Source organism: Callionymus lyra, chromosome 10, assembly GCF_982586985.1.
Source record: "Callionymus lyra chromosome 10, fCalLyr1.hap1.1, whole genome shotgun sequence".
In the NCBI taxonomy this organism is placed as follows: domain Eukaryota; kingdom Metazoa; phylum Chordata; class Actinopteri; order Syngnathiformes; family Callionymidae; genus Callionymus; species Callionymus lyra.
Window position 1 is genome coordinate 6,570,920 of NC_141827.1, and position 18,867 is coordinate 6,589,786.

The 18,867-nt window shown below is 36.9% G+C and overlaps 1 protein-coding gene across 4 annotated transcripts in view; it reads right to left on the bottom strand.

Moving 5' to 3' along the window:
• ephb2b (eph receptor B2b) overlaps window positions 1-18,867 on the bottom strand; it is a 174,342-nt gene that overhangs the window by 112,312 nt on the left and 43,163 nt on the right. For all 4 annotated transcript variants that reach the window (XM_087800826.1, XM_087800823.1, XM_087800825.1 and 1 more), the window contains exon 2: window positions 11,205-11,284. In XM_087800826.1, the coding sequence (XP_087656952.1) occupies window positions 11,205-11,284 (80 nt within the window). The remainder of the gene's footprint in view (window positions 1-11,204; window positions 11,285-18,867) is intronic.

The window sequence follows — 18,867 nt, forward strand, 5'->3', positions numbered from 1 at the left end:
CAGAAAGTCATACTATTGCACCAATTAAAAAAAAATGGTTGTGTTTAACGAAATCTGATTTGTGGGGTAAAAAAAAATAGACCTCAAACGACAAAACTTGTTTTTAACTGCTAGCATCAAACGGTGCATGAAGAGCCAAAGTTGGTTTGACCGGATAACTTTATCCAGATAAACTAATTCTAGAGGTCGGTCTCTGGTTTATTCTTACTAGGGCTGAACGATTATTGAAAAAAATATAATTGCGATTATTTTCAAAATATTGCGATTAATTATGCGATTATTTTTCAATGTCCTCTTTTTTTATTCATGTTTTTCCTCTTATACAATAAAATGTATTTCTTTGTGATTGTTAAGATAAGTGTATTTAGGCATTTTAACATAAAATAAACTCTCAGTCTTGCGATATAATAATCGCATTTGTTTATATTGCGATTATATCGCAAATGCGATTAATCGTTCAGCCCCAATTCTTACTTTAACTATTTGACGTCATCGCTCATGTTCACTTATAACTTTATAACTTTTTTTAAACTTCATCCAGTTTGATACACATTTTACTGTTTTTAGGAACTAGCATTAGCTCTGTGTTCATTTAAAAACATGTGTGAAGAATCTTCACAATTGAAAATGTTGTGTATTTTACCTTCTCTTTATTAAATAACACAGGTTTAAAAAGTGGCTGCGGACCAAATTAAATCTGCCCAAAAATGGCACCCAGGCCAGACTTTGATGTGATGTTATTTGGAAGAGTAAGAACAAGTTCAATCACTAACCAATGACAGTAACTGTATGTGAACCATCTCGATATAAACCAAAAAAGGTAAAACATGGACACACGGACGAGAGGTTTCTTTCCGTCTCGATGAATAAACATTTAGCAACAAGTTCACGGTACGCTGCTCATGTTTACTCTCTTTGAAACGACCCATGAGAAGCTCAATGGTGTGAAGCTGATCGGACCGTTGGCTCGACGAAAACATATTTTCACTTTTAATTGCTCCTTACATCATCGTTTTGGTCATTTCCAGGACGCGCATTGAAAATGACCAGCAGAGTGTCTCAATCTTTTATTAACTGTTTGAACAAAGTCAGAAAATATTTACGCTTCTTTGATTGATGTAGGCGAGTGTTGATGTTGTTTTCAGCTTCAACATTACTCTTTGAGTCATTGTAGTATTACCTTTGAGGTGTTGTCTTGACCTTTTAAGTATATATTCTTCATTGAATATTGTTTTGATTGTTTAAGCGCTTTGTGACCCTGGTCTAGAAAAGCTCTCCACATATATAAATGACTTGCTTACTTACTGTAGTATTACTCTGCGTGGAACTGTAGTATTAATCTGCAAGTCACTGTAGTATTACTCTGGAGTCACTTTAGTTCTACTCTCGAGTCATCGCAGTATTACTCCGCGAGTCATTGCAGTATTACTCCGCGAGTCATTGCATTATTACTCTGTGAGTCATTGCAGTATTATTCTTCGAGTTACCTTAGCATAACTCCGCAAGTCATTGCAGTATTACTCCGCGAGTCATTGCATTATTACTCTGTGAGTCATTGCAGTATTAATCTTCCAGTTACCTTAGCATAACTCCGCGAGTCATTGCAGTATTTATCCACGAGTAATTGCATTATTACTCAGTGAGTCATTGCAGTATTATTCTTCGAGTTACCTCAGCATTACTCCGCAAGTCATTGCAGTATTACTCCGCGAGTCATTGCAGTATTACTCCGCGAGTCATTGCAGTATTACTCCGTGAGTCATTGCAGTATTATTCTTCGAGTTACCTTAGCATTACTCTGCGAGTCATTGCAGTATTACTCCGCGAGTCATTGCAGTATTACTCGGTGAGTCATTGCAGTATCATTCTTCGAGTTACCTTAGCATTACACCGCGAGTCGCTGTGGTATTACTCTGCGAGTCACCAAACTATTACTTCGCGAGTAATTATAGTATTAATCTGCATCGAACCTTAGTATTACTCCGCAAGCCAACTTAGTATTACTCCGCAAGCCAACTTAGTATTACTCCGCAAGCCAACTTAGAATTACTCCGCGATTCACCAAAGTATTACTCTACAAGTCACCGTAGTATTATTCAGTGAAGAACCTATTGAAGTCCATGAGAAGCACGAGCTGACAATCTCTGTCACAGGGTAAAGTATGAGTTTTTAAAATATTGTTTAAATCTCTCGTTGATGGCAGATCAAAAGTTATCCATATAATATAGTTTCAATAGAAGCAGATACTAAGAGTAGGTTCTACAGTCAGTGATACTCACTGACATCAGAGTTCTGCATCAATTTATCTTCCACCACTTGAAGACAGACACAGTCCAACTGACCTCCGATCCATATGTTGCCTCTCGATACGAGGGTTCAACTTGATCCACAATGACAAGTGGAACGTACTTCCCCGGCTGGATTACAGATCCTGCTCCACAGCTGAGCCTTTTCAACCAGAGACAGATCCAGACTCAAGAGTCCACGGAAGAATTTGCACTTTACAGCTTTAGAAACTATCATTAAAAAAGTTGATAACGCAAAAATGTAGTTTTTATTGCCACAATAAAATAAAAAATATATTATATGAATAAATGATAATATAAATAAATAAAATAAAACATTAAAACTTTTTTACAGACTCCAAGTCAAGTAATTGGGAATTAATTTAGTTAAACACAAATAAAATATTAAATTAATCAGTGAAAAATGTAGTATTTTTATTTGCATTTAGTTAAGACCAACCGGCCTTATATTTCACCTTAATCTATGTTTAAATGTTTAATAAAGCTAATATATTTATATTATTTTTGAAGTTTTTCTAATGAAAATATATCATTATCAGTTTAGTTAAACTGAAAACTTATCCATTATTTATTAATGGATACGTTATTATTTAACCATTTAAATAAAAAATGGATGATAAAAATGAAAATAGGCCAAAAAAAAAAAAGTCCTCAATTCATAGTTTTTTTCAGTTAGATACTAGAATGTTTTATCCAAAATGTCAGTAGCTTGAATGATTTCGAATCCATATCACTCTTCAAACAGTCGCCACTGTTTAGACTTGAAGAAGTGGCTCAGCTCGTGAACGTGGCAGCAGCGTTTCAAACCACAGATTGAAGAAGCCACGTATCAGTTACAGTTTTGGCCTCGGAAGATAAAACCAGTCGTCAGTCTTTTCCGCGGGAGTCGTCGGGAATGTGTGCGACTTAGAGTGTCTTCCTTTAAAGGAAGAAAAGGACAAATGAGACCAACTCCCAGAATTGAGTTACAGCGAACGGAGGCCACGAGCCAAACTGAAGCCCTGGCCTTGTTGTGGAAACAACGCACACACACATACAACACACACACAGACACACACACACACACACACAACTAACTGCTGTTGTCGACTCCTGTTACAATAGCGATTCTAATGCACAACATCTGAAACCAGGAAAACAATCCTGTCTCATGGATTCATCCAAAAAGTTACAAAACTTTGTCAAAATGTCCACAAACAAAAGGCTCGTACAAGTCGTCAATTATACTGAATTAAACAATGAATTAGAATCATTATTTTAATAGTAGATATGGTTTAGTTATTATTTATGATGCAAAAATTGTGAATATCATTTAGCTAAACGTTTTTAGGTATTTATTTTATTATTCTCCTTTTATTCCCTTTATATCGTTGTATTATTTTATTCCGTAAAGTCACCACAAAAAAAATCCTGTGGCAATAAAAGTTTCCGACTCTGATTTGTACAAGTCGTCGAATTATACTGAAGTATACAATGAATTTAAATCATCATTTTAATAGTTAAAGATATGGTTTAGTTATTATTTATGATACCTTTATCACAAATATATTTTATTAAACTTACTAATTTTATTCCCTTTATATCTTTGTATTATTTTATTCTGTAATACAACCAAAAAATAAATAAATCTTGAGGCAATAAAAGTTTCTGACTCTCATTTTTACAAGTCGTCGAATTATACTGAAATATACAATGAATTCAAACCATTATTTTAATAGTTAAAGATATGGTTAAGTTATTATTTATGATACCTTTATCATGAATATATTTTAATTAAACCAACTCATTTTATTCCCTTTATATATTTTTATTACTTTATTCTGCAATGTCACCACACAAAAAATATGGCATTGGTTTAATTCTTTATAAAATATATTTACTTGCAGCTTAAAAAGTGATATTGCAAAAAATCCATAATTAATATTGAATTAACTTACATTTTAAAAGGGAAAAAGTCTGAGAAAGAATCACCAAAATATTTGCTCTTCCTCTCCGTTGTCTGCTGTAGAGTTTTATGACACATCTGTAATGATGGGCTGACACACACACACACACACACACACGTCTACACACACACACACACACACACTTCCTCATTATGTAGTTGGCATAAGCCGCCGACCTGGGTTCTCCCTCCACAGAAGCCTCCATTGCTCCCTGTAGCCATAACTCTGCCTCTAAATGGCTGCTGTTGTCAGGACTTGTGCGGAGCCGCCGGTGGGTCAGGAGGTCGGAGCCGGTCTTCACACATTTGCCTCGTCCACTTGAGAAGCAGGAAACACTGACCACTTAACATCGCGATGACGGTTCGGCCGGCATTAGCCGCAGGATATCGGCGTCTGATCACGGGGTCGACCTCCCCTCGTGTTCACAGAGAGTCCAGTGGAACATTCCATCGGTGCTTCATCGAGGTTTCATGTTATTTCTTACGGATGATTTTAGCTCAAACGTCAATAAAACATGACGCCACTGCACTGGATATTATTATATTTACTATAGTTATGTTACGGTTTACAGTTACAAAATGTGTTTTATTTACAATTAACCGCAATTATTTGGTCATGTTGCAATTAAACTAGTGCCCGCTAGATGGCAGAAGTCGTCACGTCAATGAAGGAACCGTGAAATCCCGGCAGTGACTGAGGACAAGAGGATACAGTGGACTCCACAATATATATGTATATTCTAAATTAACAAGCAAATAGTCAAGGCTTATGTTCAATCTTGTGTTGCAATTAAACTAGAGGTCAAGGAATAATAAGGATATAATATTATCCTGCGAGATCCTGGCGAAGACTGAGGACGAGAGGATACAGTGACTCCAGCAGCTTTTAAAGCTGATGTTTGGACATATTTTAGTTTCAAAACAAATGAAAGCAGTTACGACTTTGCCAAGAGTCATGTGGTCTGTAAATACTACAACACCAGAGTCAAGTACTCAAAAATACTACACATATATACTTGTCACTACAGTATCGACATCTATATTGTATTCACCCATAAAATATTTAGTCCAAATCATTATTTTTCCATCCAAACGTTGAATATATATCAGACTCCAAGAAAGGGGTGAGTTGTTAACTTACATCAGGGGCCATTTTATACTTGGACTGATGTTAAGGGGCCGTCGGGCCAAAAGCAAGAAGCAACGATTAATATAAAAAATAAAATATACAAGATAATGAATTTAAAAAACATTTCTTCAAATGACTTCAAAATGATTTTAAGGAATAAAATAAATACTAACAAAAAAGACACATTGAAAAAGAAAGAAATTACATTTGTTATATGTCAAAAAGAATATTAAATAAATGAAAATTAAATTAAATAGTTAGTCGTCCATTTCTTAATGAGGGCCACATTATTTGTTTTAAAGAGAGGAATAAGACACCATTGTTTCATGGAAGTTTATAACTATGCCAAAGAAAAAGCTGAAAAAATGTTAAATGAAATAGCAAAACAATTCTTTAAATTCCCTAAAAAGGTTTTTGAGGGATAAAACAAATTAAAAAAAAGGGGGAAATAGTCGTTGATTGTTTAAATGAACAATAGAAATAAATAAAACATAAAATAGTAAAAAAAAGAAAAAAAAAGGAAGTAATTAATATTTAGAGCACTTTTCCAGACCAGGGTCACAAAGCGCTTAAACAATCAAAACAAATCTCTAAAATAAATATATACTTAAAAGTTCAAGATAACACAGAGAACAACACAGGAGTCTCAGAGAATCAAGACAAAGCCTGCACTAATAAAAGTGTCTTAAAGGGCCACACTCTGCTTTAAGAGGACATTTGGGGCCTTTTATTTCACAGTATTTTGCGAGACTTGATACTGTAATAAAAAATCTGCTTGAAAATATTTCATCAATTTTAAATGTTTCTTTTTAGGCTAAAAAATGCCATTTAAACAACATTTGTTTTAAATGATTAATACGTCGACGCTTTAAACCAACATGTAGCTTTGATTCCATCTAAAGAAATCCATCCGTCTGCGGTTTTTACGACTTGCAGCGAAAGAAGTGTTTGCACTAACAAACCAGATATTTAGGATTCAGGTTTCTAATAAAAACTTTAAAAAGCAACTGTAGTAACATTTGGTTACTGCAGTCATTTGTTTGTGTTTCGATTGTGCTGGGGGGGGGTGCGGGGGGGGATCCTGTGTCACGGCGGGATGAATTTCACGAAGCTCACAAATTCAGTGAAAGCCAACTGCTGATGCGACTCGAGCGCTGGAAGTTCCTGAATCCCGGGTTAAGCCGGTGAAGCCCGGCGCGTTATACGTGTAAGACAATAGCTTCTGTGAAGCACCTCTCGCTGTTATATCTGCCGGACGGACCGGGCCCTGTTTCCAGCACCTGTTGCCGCGACACACCAGGGACCTGGCGATCCACGCCTCGCTCGCTGCTCACTTTTCCTTCGGACGTGCGTTTGCGTGAGCGACCGCGGCCGTGGCGTCGTAAAAAAAAAAAGACCCTTCAGCGCCCAACGTGGGCGAGGCGGACGCACACCTGACTACATCTGCGAGGCTTACAAACGTGTTCACATTTCACTGCACTTGAAATGAAATCTCACGGCTGGAAGAGAACGACTCCATAAAAAGAAAAAAGAGTGTGACATTATCAGCAGAATCGTTGTTACGCAGATCATTCTTGGATAAGCTTTTGAATCACACTTGAGAGTCGATCGTACGCTACCATGAAAAGGCTGCGAGATATAAAGGGAAAATGTTAACGAACGTTGCCAAAACAATTTTACTTTGAATACACGTTAGCGGATTTTTTAAGGGCGGTTCAGTGGAAATGGCGCTTTAAATGTCAAGATAAAATTAAATTTGTCCTTTTTTTTCCCCTTCCCGTCGTTCATGTACGTCAGTGCGAGACGTACATTAATGTGAGCAAAAGCATGAAGAAGTTAAAAAACACCTCAAGCTATGAAGTCAGTGTTTAATTCAGTGAACAGATGCTGTTATTTATCCACTTTTTCTCTCCATGGTTACTTCAATCTGCACTTTCAGCATTTTATCCAAAGTCTTATTCATCTTCCTGATACTGGTCCTGATACTGGTCCTGATACTGGTTCTGATACTGGTTCTGATACTGGTTCTGATACTGGTCCTTCAACCTCTCGTTCCATACATTTTCAATTTTGAAACACAAATCTAAAAACTCTTTAAATTTTTTATTTATTTACAATTTACAAATATTCACTGCAACTACTTATTCATGTTGCAATTAAACTAGTGCCCACTAGATGGCAGCAGTCACTACATCAATGAGGAAGGAGGACTGAGGACGAGAGGATACAGTGACTCCAGCAGCTTTTAAAGCTGATGTTTGGACATATTTTGGTTTCATAATAAATTAAATCAGTTACGACTTCATCAAGAGTCATGTGGTCTGTAAATACTACAACACCAGAGTCAAGTACTGGACAATACTACAAATATATCCTTTTATGTCGTTTAAAATGTAGCATTATGTTCTTTCACCGTTTTCTTATTTTTGTGTTGTAATGCAGACAAATACAGACCTTATTTAACTTAAAAAAAAGAAAAAATTAAAACAGGAATTTGATGCAGTTGTTAGATATCGATATGATATGGTGAATAATGAAAATGTATAAACATCTGTGATGAGGTCAAAGAAAAACTCTACTCTACTCTACTTTAGACGGATCATGATGAGTTAACAATTTTGTGTTTATTTATATTCGTCATCACTAGTTCAACACTTATTATGACAATAGGCTTTTGTTCTCCATTTTTATGAGGATTTTCTTACCGTCAAAAACATTTCAATAAATATTGAAAAAAAGAAGAAACGCTTTGAAATCAGATTTGAAAAAAGTTATAGTTTGAAGTTTACTTTGTTTTTCACAAAATCTACAACTTTAGTCTTTAAGCCTTTGAGCCAAAGATTGTCCTGGATCGAGAGGAAATAACTCACTTGGTGTTGAAATTGAAAGATGGAGCTTTAACCAAAATGTTTGGGGAAAATTCGATATATTATGACTTTCTACTAAACAGCACATGGGCAAGGTGTGGCCGGGGGCCCCTTGACTCTATATTTGTGGCCCTCATGAGTAGAGTTGTAGCGATACAGTAATCTCACCATACGATATTTATAGATATTTTAGTGGACACCGAATTTTACTGACCTACTGTGATTGGTTAAATAAATAGACAAAAAAATATGCCCTGCTAGAGTGGACTGTATCCTCTCGTCCTCAGTCATCACCAAGAACATACAGGATTTAATCGTTTCTTAAGCTGCTGTTTAATTGCAACACAAAAATTAACAAACACAGGGAATATTTGCAATTGAAAATAAAAAAAATGAAGATTTTGTTTTACATGTCCTTAATTCAATAAAAAAAAAGATATATGACACAAATTAAATACAAAAAATGTAAATAAATAAAAAATAAAAATACACAGTGCTGTTGAATATCAATGTAGCAGAAATATATATAAAAACACATTGGACAGATGATGTAAAAACTAACAATTTATGTCTAATTTAAATGGAGTTAAACTAGTGATGAATAATATATGTTCCAAGTAATGAATTTGTATTCATGAGTGTTGTATTGCGTGATTTTATTTGATCTATAGACTCTAACGGCTCCTAATGAGTCTCCCTTTAATGTCGCTAATAAAAGTGAGTTGTGCGTCTATATTTACTGTGTTCTTCCCTCAAACGACGAACGCACAACGTTCGAACTAATGTCTCATCGACTTAAAAAACAACAAAGATTCACCATTTGTTGTTTATTACCCTCATTATTGCCAGATGGGTTATTTTTTCTGCTGGTAATCGTGCAGCGTTGAAGTCCAGAGTCAACTCGGCGAGTATTAGATATTACATGAAAGAACGTGAAGTGTCTCCGGGGCTCGTTTTTTGAGATTGAATCCAGAGTCGTGGAGAGGAAAACCAACTCTGGGCTCCGTTATTGATTGTAGGAATCAAGGAGGGGAAAACATGCCTTCGGGAAGTTGTCCCAGATTATTCCTGATCAACTTTGAAGCAGGATAGTGGAGCCGCCCAGAGGCCCTTCTCTGATGTCATTTGAAGCATCTTAATTACAAACCACAGAAGCGTAAATAATTGAATTAAATTGGCGGTGGTTTGGAGAAAAAAGAAGAAAAAAAAAGCACCAGTAAATAAGCAACTTTCTCTCTTTTCTCTCTGGATCCGACCTATTCTGAGAAATGCTGTGGTGGAGAAGAAGTGCAGGCGACAGAGACGATGGTTTTGGCTTTTTCTTCCGTGGGCCGTCCTCGAATGTGGCAAGTTCAAAACCCAAGTCCTGGCAGTGGCCGTGGAAACACTGCGTATCAGACCCGGGTTGAGCCCAGATATTTCAGAGTCGCACAGGAAAAGAGAGGTTGGGATTAATTTAATCATAATTAAACTGAAAAAGCTCCATATTCCAGTATGGAAAGCAAGTCTCGTCTTATAAGTCACTTCTTATCATTGATCTCACTTAAGATCCAGATTTCAAGATGACAGTCCGACGTCAAATAGATCCCAAAAGTTCATCAGTTTGCACAACACCTACTCTAGCTATCTGTGTTCATCTTCCTGCTCAAATTACTTTATAAAGAGTGTTTTCTTCTGTTTGTATACAGCAAAAATAAATAACCAGAGCAGAGTGAAAGTATTATGTATTTTATCTATTCTATGTATTTTATTCTATGTTAATCGTTGTATCCTTTTTACTTTGTATACTTTTGTCTGCGTTGTTTCCTTTGATCCTTGACCGTTATACTTGCACTTTGTCATCCCTTGTACTTGGTTTTTTTCGTTTGCAACTTGTCATCCCTTTTACTGACCTACTGTGATTGGTTGAATAAAAAGACAAAATATGCCCTGCTAGAGTGGACTGTATCCTCTCATCCTCAGTCATCACCAAGATCATACAGGATTTCATTGTTTCTTTAGCCGCAAAAGACGTAATGACTGATGCCATCTAGCAGCCGGAAGTTTAATTACCACACAGAAATGAACAAACATAGGGAATATTTGCAATAGAAAATTAAATTTAAAACAAAAACAAAGATTTTGTTTTACCCAAACTAAATTCAATCGAAAAAAGATATATACGACACAAACAAAATACCACAATTGAAAGACCACAAATTTTAAATTTAAAAAATAATAAAACGAAACAGTGCTCTTGAATATCAATGTAGCAGAAAGATATACAAATATATAAATATATATAAAAGGAAGGAGTCTGACACTTCCACCTCTACAGTGGATTAACAACACTCTGACACTTTCATTTGAAATAACGTAAAGTCACTTTGTTTAGCTTATTTTATTTTATTTTTATTTTTATTTTGTTTATACTGTCGTTATATTCAGTTACTGTTTTGTTATTTAATGCTATCGTCCTCTTCTGTGTGCTTTTTGGTTTTTCTCTATTCCTTCTGTGCTACTGGAAAACAGAAATTTCCCTGAGAGTGTTATCTCAAATCAATGGATCAATAAAGTGCAGTCTAAGTCTAAGTCTAAGAACACATTGGACAGATTATTTAAAAACTAACAATGTATGTTTCATTAAGTTAGCATAGTTAGAGTTGAACTAGTAATGAATAATATAGTAAGTAATAAGTAATTTATTTCCTATCAAAAATACATATTGAAAATAATAAAGAAGTGCATTTACATCACATTAAAAAATGAATTAAAGAATAACAAAATAATAGTTTTCTAATTAACCTGCTTTTTATAAGATTTTTTTCAATCTTTTTTTAAGCATTTCTTTTTCTTGAGGGCCCCACAAAACAACCGCTGTATTAAAACATGGCCCCTGAAAAATGTAATTTCCCATCATCATCTCTTCTAAACCCACCAGAAAAGCTTCTTAAAATAAAGAGCGAAAAGTTACGTACGCTGTTCTCGCTGGTACCCGACACGGGGAAGACTGTCCAGCCCAGTTCTGCCGTGGCTGTGGTGGAGTCCATGAGTGTTTCTGGAAGAAGAAGAAGAAGACGGACCTGTCAGCGTTTATCATCAAGTCAACATGAGTTTAATCATTGTTAAAATGCTACGAAATCACACTTTAATGATACTTTTTTTTCCCACAAAAACCTCTGTTAAATTAAAGAAGATTTTCCTACATATAAAAAAACACGTGTCAATTAAAATACAGCAGAACGAGCCTTTGAACGTTTGTTGCCATCGATGAACATCAAGAGGTCAACACCGTGGATTAACCAGCCCAAAGAAACACCTCTTTTAATTGGGGTCAAAAAGCAACGTATATCCTGCCCCCTCCGTCACGGGGTCCTCGGGGGGCATTCCTCCGACTTGACCCAGCTGTCCGTCATGCGCCGCTTTAACCATTCGCATCATCACCTTCTGCCCCGTCATGACATCATGTTCTTTCTGCGGCTCCGGACTCGTGTTCCTGCAGAAGCGCTCGCCGTAATGAATTTCCTGAGGCGACTGCAGCCGCTTCCGCCCCGAGCGGCGGCAGATGAAGATGGCATTCATCAGGTTCAAAGCGTCAGCTGCAACCTTCAGAGTACAGAGCGGGGGGGATTTAAGAATCCCCCAGACGAGCACGGCTACCAGGAGAACACAGTCAACAAATGGCAACTGTGAGCTGAGGGAACGCGGCTGTAGCTCGTCGTTCATTCTTTACCACGAAAACATACGAAGAGACGCCGACGGACCGAAGAGCAAAATTAGAGTTTTAGCTGCAAAAGTTGTGAATCTGCTGCGTCCATTATTACAGGTGTGTAAGAAAATATTGATACACTCAAATATTCTTATATTAATATAATGTTTTTTTGATAATCAACACAACTGTAGAGTTTTTTATCATTAGAAATATATATATATATATATATATATATATATATATATAATATAATCTATTTTTCATAGTTATTTTACTCTTTTTTTTTTAATTAAGTGTGTAGAAAAGAAAATAATTAAAGACTTTATATTCTAAATCAACATAATAGTCATGGCTTATGTTAATGTTCTGTGTTGCAATTAAACTTGAGGTCACTAGAGGTCCAGGAATAATAAGGAATAATATTATGCTGCAAGATCCTGGCGTTGACTGAGGACAAGAGGATACAGTGACTCCACCAGCTTTTTAAAAGCTGATGTTTGGACATGTTTTGGTTTAAAAACAAAATAAAAGCAGTTACGTCTTCATCAAGAGTCATGTGGTCTGTAAATTCAAGTACTCGACAATACTACGAATATATACTTGTTACTAAAGTATCACGATATATGGTATCACCAGAACCAATACAAACCTCTTATTATTACTGAAGTAACATAAAACGGGGACCTTTGACACGTCAAGGCGCTTGATTAATTCAAGTTTATTAAAAAAAAACAAAAAAACTTTAAATAAGTGGAAATGAGTAAAACACAAACTCTATATTTATTTATTTTTTATTTCCACTGGGACTCAAAACATTGGGACCCCTGGGTTAGAAAAACATTTCTTGTGCTGAAAACACTCATAGTACCTAATATAATAATATAAATCTTGAGTTTATTTCTCAGCCTCAGTCAGTGAAGTAAGTCCTCGAACCCTTCGCTGTGGACGTGGGTACTTTTCCAGAGTGACTTTGACATTGAACCAGAGGAAGAGAAATGTTTATTTCCCTTTCAACCATGGAGAGCTCTGGGAAAGTGTAAAACAAACACTGAACGTGTTGAAATAACACTGGTTTTGCACATGTTTAGCTTTGTACGGATGGACACACTTGAAGACAACCCGGGAGACGAGTGCAGGACTGAGTTGGCGGAGAAGACAGTGTTCTCTAGAGTTGGTATTTTGTAGTGAGAATATATTGATAAGATCATTTTTGACGTACCATTTAGTTTTTTTAATAAGATTTTATATTTATTTATTCCTTATAATCAGACACAACAATAGATAGATTGTACTTTATTTTTATTTTTTACAACGGGTGTGAGATACACACACACATATATATATATATATATATATATACACATATTTAATTTTTACATATTAATGTATCGATATTCAACAGCAATAACTTTTTTTTATTTTAGTTGTTTGTTTTTTTTAATTAAAGTTCTTTACGATTTAGTTTTTTATATTTCAATGAAGTGTGTGGAAAATACAATTACAATGAACAAATATTCATGGCGTGTAGAACTCATGACTCGATTTGGGAAACTCAACAAGTGAACCACTTCCTGTTGACTTCTCTGACTCACTTGGGACTTGGGAGACCACAGGTTTATAGAACCGTACTACAAATAGCAATGTGAGAAAATATCGACACTTAATTATTGCAATATTTTTTTATAATTATTACTGTATTGATATTCAACAGCACTCTATCTACATTTTTTAAGAAAAAACATTTAATTTCATTGTTTTGAGATCATTACTTTTTTTTTAATTATAGGTATTTATATGGTATATATTTGAATACATTTTATACAAAATAAAATAATATTTTTGGCGGAAGCCGTTACATCCTCGGCAGCTATAGGAACATTGAGATCCCTAGCGATCCTGGTTGATGACTGAGGACGAGAGGATACAGTGACTCCGACAGCTTTTAAAGCTGATGTTTGGACATATTTTGGCTTCAAAAAAAATGAAAGCAGTTACGACTTCGTCAAGAGTCATGTGGTCTGTAAATACTACAACACCAGAGTCAAGTACTCGACAATACTACAAATATATGTTACTAGAGTATCACAATTTATGGTATCACCAGTTCCTCATCAATACAAAGCTCCATTAATGTCTGAAAGGTGTTTTGTTTTAAAAGTAGATGGTATTTTCTCTTAAGAGAAATTAGTCGGTGACCTTGTTCAAATCCCGTGCGATCCCGGAGATGACTGAGGACGAGAGGATACAGTCCACTCCAGCAGCTTTTAAAAGCCAACATTTTTAACATATTTTAAGTTCTATCAATCTATCCAAAAGAGAGTAAAACAATCACAAAATGTCTCTAAAATTCAGTTTCTTCCTTCGAAATATTGCGTTGAAACATATTACAACGTATCGTGAGATCAGTGCTCCAGCCCTGGCGTTCACTTGAAGGCAATGATTTTTCCATCTCCATGAAGAATCGGATCAACAGGCGTTCACCCCGTAAAAGCCCTGGAGGGAACATAAGAGAATCGGGGCGCCCGTTGGTTATCTGGAGCCCCGATCGTATAATTAGGCAGACGAAGACGGCGTCGGAGCAGCCATTGATAACCTTGCGAGCGACTCGGATCCGTACGGCTGTGAGGCGGTGAAATGGTAATTATCCCCCATAATGATAACGATAATTAGCGGCGGAGTGGAGAGAATAATGAACCCCCTCTGCGGTGGTGTCGAGAGTGTTGTGGCGGAACTGGGAGTCAATTTCCCACAGCGGCGTTAACACAGATTGGATGAAACCCAAACTCTGCCTTTGCCCTGGTTTTTTCCTCCGCGTTGCCCTTGCTAACCTCCTCTTTTAGACACGCCGAAGATTCATTTCCACGCCGTTATCAAGTGGCGAACATGCCGGACAAGTAGCGGCTCACGCTGAAAGACGGATCACTTGTCTTCTCCTGGCTGTCGACACTTGGGTTCTGGCAGTGTCGCCCGATTCATTACCTCCCGCGGGGCAGGAGCAGTGAACACCTCGCCGCCGCCGTCGGGCGCCGCTTCCTACTCGCCCGGAACCTCCAGCTGTGGCGGAGCGTCGGACGCTCGGCGAGACGGAGACGCCATTAATCAGAGGGAGGAGGAGGAGGAAGAAAAAGGTGCAGGAGTCTTGGCAGGACGGTAACGGATGGGCTCTTGTTTACCATCCGTCTGAAATGTTGCCCCTCGCTCGACAGGCAGAGTCTCCCCCGGGACAAGTTGTGGTCGACATAAAACATGGCAGCTCCAGTGGCTGGTGACTTCTGCTCCGTAGAAGTAAAATAACCTTTTTTGAAATCAAGTCCGTTTGTATCATAATTACATCCAATTCATATTATTAAATTAATAATTATGAATTGAGACGATACACAACACAATGAAACTTTAAACGGTTTTAAAATCCTTCCTCAATATTTTTTTATGATTTATTTTGAAGTCCATTTTTAAGAACACAATTTTTTTTCCAGTTTAAAGGCCCCTCACAACACTTTCTAATATACATAATATTTAATATATAATTTAATACATCATTTTCTCTCCCATTGGCTGAAAACCTTTAAACTCTCACTGTATGAACAACATTTTAATAGTTAATTTAACATAAATGTTTTAGTAGTTTTTATTTTATATCTAGTACATACGAATGTTTAATTAAAAATGTTATTTATGTCCATAGAACTTTTCTTTGAAGATCCTAGTCACTAAATAATAAGACATTTAAAAAAAATCATACTTTCTTTTTCACCAAAAACAAAAGTTTTGTGAATGTAAACCAGATGCAACACTAACAGACTCAGGGCAGGAGTGGAGTGAAAATATGTTATTCTATTCGTTGTTAATCTCCGTTTCCTTTTTTCTTTGTTTGCGTTATTTCCCTTGATCGTTGTTCTTTATATTTGCACTTTGTCATCCCTTGCGCTTTGTTCTTTTTATGCACTTTTTCCTTTATTTTATGAAACTTACTGAAACTAAAAACCCAAATGAGATCTCTCCAGAGGGATTAATAATTAATATTATCCATCTTAACTGCTTTATATTTATATTCTTTTTTACCATTTGGTTGTATGAAGAATGACTGCAAAGCGAAAGAAAAAAAAAACACTATTTCTTCCTCAATAATGTTTGTTTCTGTCTCACATGACAAATCGTAGCCACTTTATCCTCCAGAGCAATATCTTTTCGTTCGGTCGGTGCTTCACGGAGCACAGAAGTGTTTAAACCGTAAGAGCCTGGAGGAAAAAAAAAACATCTCAGCTTCTTCACTGTCTAAACACAACAGGTTCTTAAAAACATCAACGACAACATCAGCTCTTAAAAAATGAATCCGTGTCAACAGGAATCCAGACGAGAATAAAGTGCTGCTAACGGGGGTATTTTCTCACACGTTTGACGAGGACTGTTTTTACTTTTGTGAATATTGGATGAGAGCCGGGCCGGCGACGAGAGTGCTCGACACTTCCTGAGAGTTGGGCGGTGATCTGAGAGAGCTCTTCTCTGAGAAGCTGTCTGAAGTGACAGCGGGTGAGAGGGAGGGTGAAGCTCCACAACACTCTTTTGCTATAACAGGGGTCAAGCCGGCATCTACGCGTTCTAAAAAAAGAACGACTGCATTTTAAAAACCAACGAGACTGAGGAGAGCGTGTGATCGTTTTAAAGCAGCGACTTCTGCACTCTCTGGTTCTCTGTATCAATATTGTTTTTACTTTAAAGAGTCAAAAGTAAAAGTAAGTTAAAGTGAGTTAAAACTTTAACCATCTTCTACTGCAGTGATACTGAACCCGGCTTAAAAGGGACTGGTACCGTTCCTTGAGGAATTTGTTTCCAGGCCCGAAAACAAAGAGAAAAAAAAACATATATAATTTATGTTTTATTGATTATTAATAGATTTTTTTCAAAATACCATCTTCAACAGAACTTTATTGGTTGTTTTTTTTCACTTAAAATAAAAATGTATAGTTTTAATTGTGTGGCCTTTAAATCATATATTATTATTATCATAGTGATTTGTTTAATTCATATTTCAATAAAGTTTGATAAAAAAATAATTTGATTTTTTGTTGTTATTGCTATTAATAAATAACAAATTCAAATATTCAAAGCGACCTTTAGGTGTTGTTGCTAAACATCTTCGAAGTTAAAGGTACTATGAAATCCCAAGAGATCTCGGCGATGACTGAGCACGAGAGGATACAGTGGACTTTAGTTTGGACATATTTTGGTTTGAAAACAAATGAAAGCAGTTACGAATTCGTCAAGAGTCACGTAGTCTGTAAATTCTGCAACACCAGAGTCAAGTACTGGACAATACTACACATATATACTTGTTTCTACAGTATCACTACATATCGGATCATTGCCCCATTAGTCTGTGACTCTTGACATGTCAAGACGCTCGGTCCAGTGAAGTTTACTCAAACAATAAACCTGTAAACTAATGAAAATGAGGGAAACAGAAACTTTATATGATGTATTTTGACTATATTTTACTATTATACGAACATTAATAAGAGGGCCGTGTTGCAAAATAAGTTGGCGACCCTTAAACTTATCTACTGTACTTCTAACACAGCCTCAAACTTAAGTGCTTATCACTCAAAAAAAACACATTCCATTCGAAAATGACTCACTGTCAGCCAAAGTACAAGTACAGTTTTGCCACAATTGCATTCTTCCTGCTTCAAGCTCATGTATAAATATAATGTTAAACAGCTGACACTAGAAATTCCTGCTCTCTCACAGCATGGAGAATCTCATTTGACAAATTGGATTTCTAGATATTGCATCACCATCTTTTGGAAATGTGATGCATAAAATTACCGTGGGCGTGCGTTTTTTTTCAGGCCGGAAATCAAACAGAAAGACCAATTTCCAGCCTATTTTTAAGCGTGTGGTTTATTTTGAAGATAGCATTGACCTCAAAAACAGCATGAAGCAGCTCCAGGGCGCAGCCTTTCTTTTTTTTTCTCATCCGAGACTTATCTCTCCACGGAAGAAACTCGGCGTTACAATCGAACATCGACACGAGCCGCATATGGTGCCTTGCATCTCGGCGATAATGTCAAGTCGCAGGGGCGCGCTAACAGCTCAAATGTTGGCTCGATGAGAGGCGCATGCTGTGCTGAGTTCACCTCAACTATTGTTCAAGGGCACACTCACATTTAGTTGCATTTCACACACCTTAAAAATGCTAAGCAGCGAGAGTGTAAACCATGGCACAGTTGGCGAGTAACTCGAGGAAGCCGCTGGATGAAAAACACAACCCTATACCGTGGACCCGGGCGTGGAAATCTGCCCGGCTTAACGGGCGGAGGAACGATACGCCCTCGAGGGGCGATTCAACGCCAGTGTGGAAAAGTGATGTATAGCTCTAATGATGGACGGAGCTACTGTATGGTCTGTCAAAGAGAATGAGAGTCTTCTGTCCGGGGAAGACGAGCAGAGAGAGAAGTCCCTTAGTTCCGAGCAACCGAGCTAAACTTATCCGTCAGCACAAGCCGGGCCCATTAACGTTCGGCCGAGCTCCCACCGCTGTCATATAACAGCATTTCCTTCTGTGGCAAATGGATTCTTAATCCTACATTTATAGTGACCGTTTGGCAATAATTCAAACTTTCAGAAAAAAAAAAACGCTTTTTTTTCCCCTGTCCCTGATGGTAAAACAAGGTTAGCACCTGGTAACCATAGAACCAGAAATGGTTTCTCAGACAGTTTTCTGGATTTGTAGCTGGTTCAGGGAGTAACGAGGCAAGACTTCTAATGCCTCACCTCATCAAGGACTCATTGGGGTTGTGTTTTCCAAGAGGAGAAAGTAAACGTAAGGGAGGACTTGTGTAGTTGATTTTGGCACACACACACACATGTATGACTGTAACACAGAAGGTAAAGCGCTCTGGAAGCTCGGACTGTTGACAGAATGATAC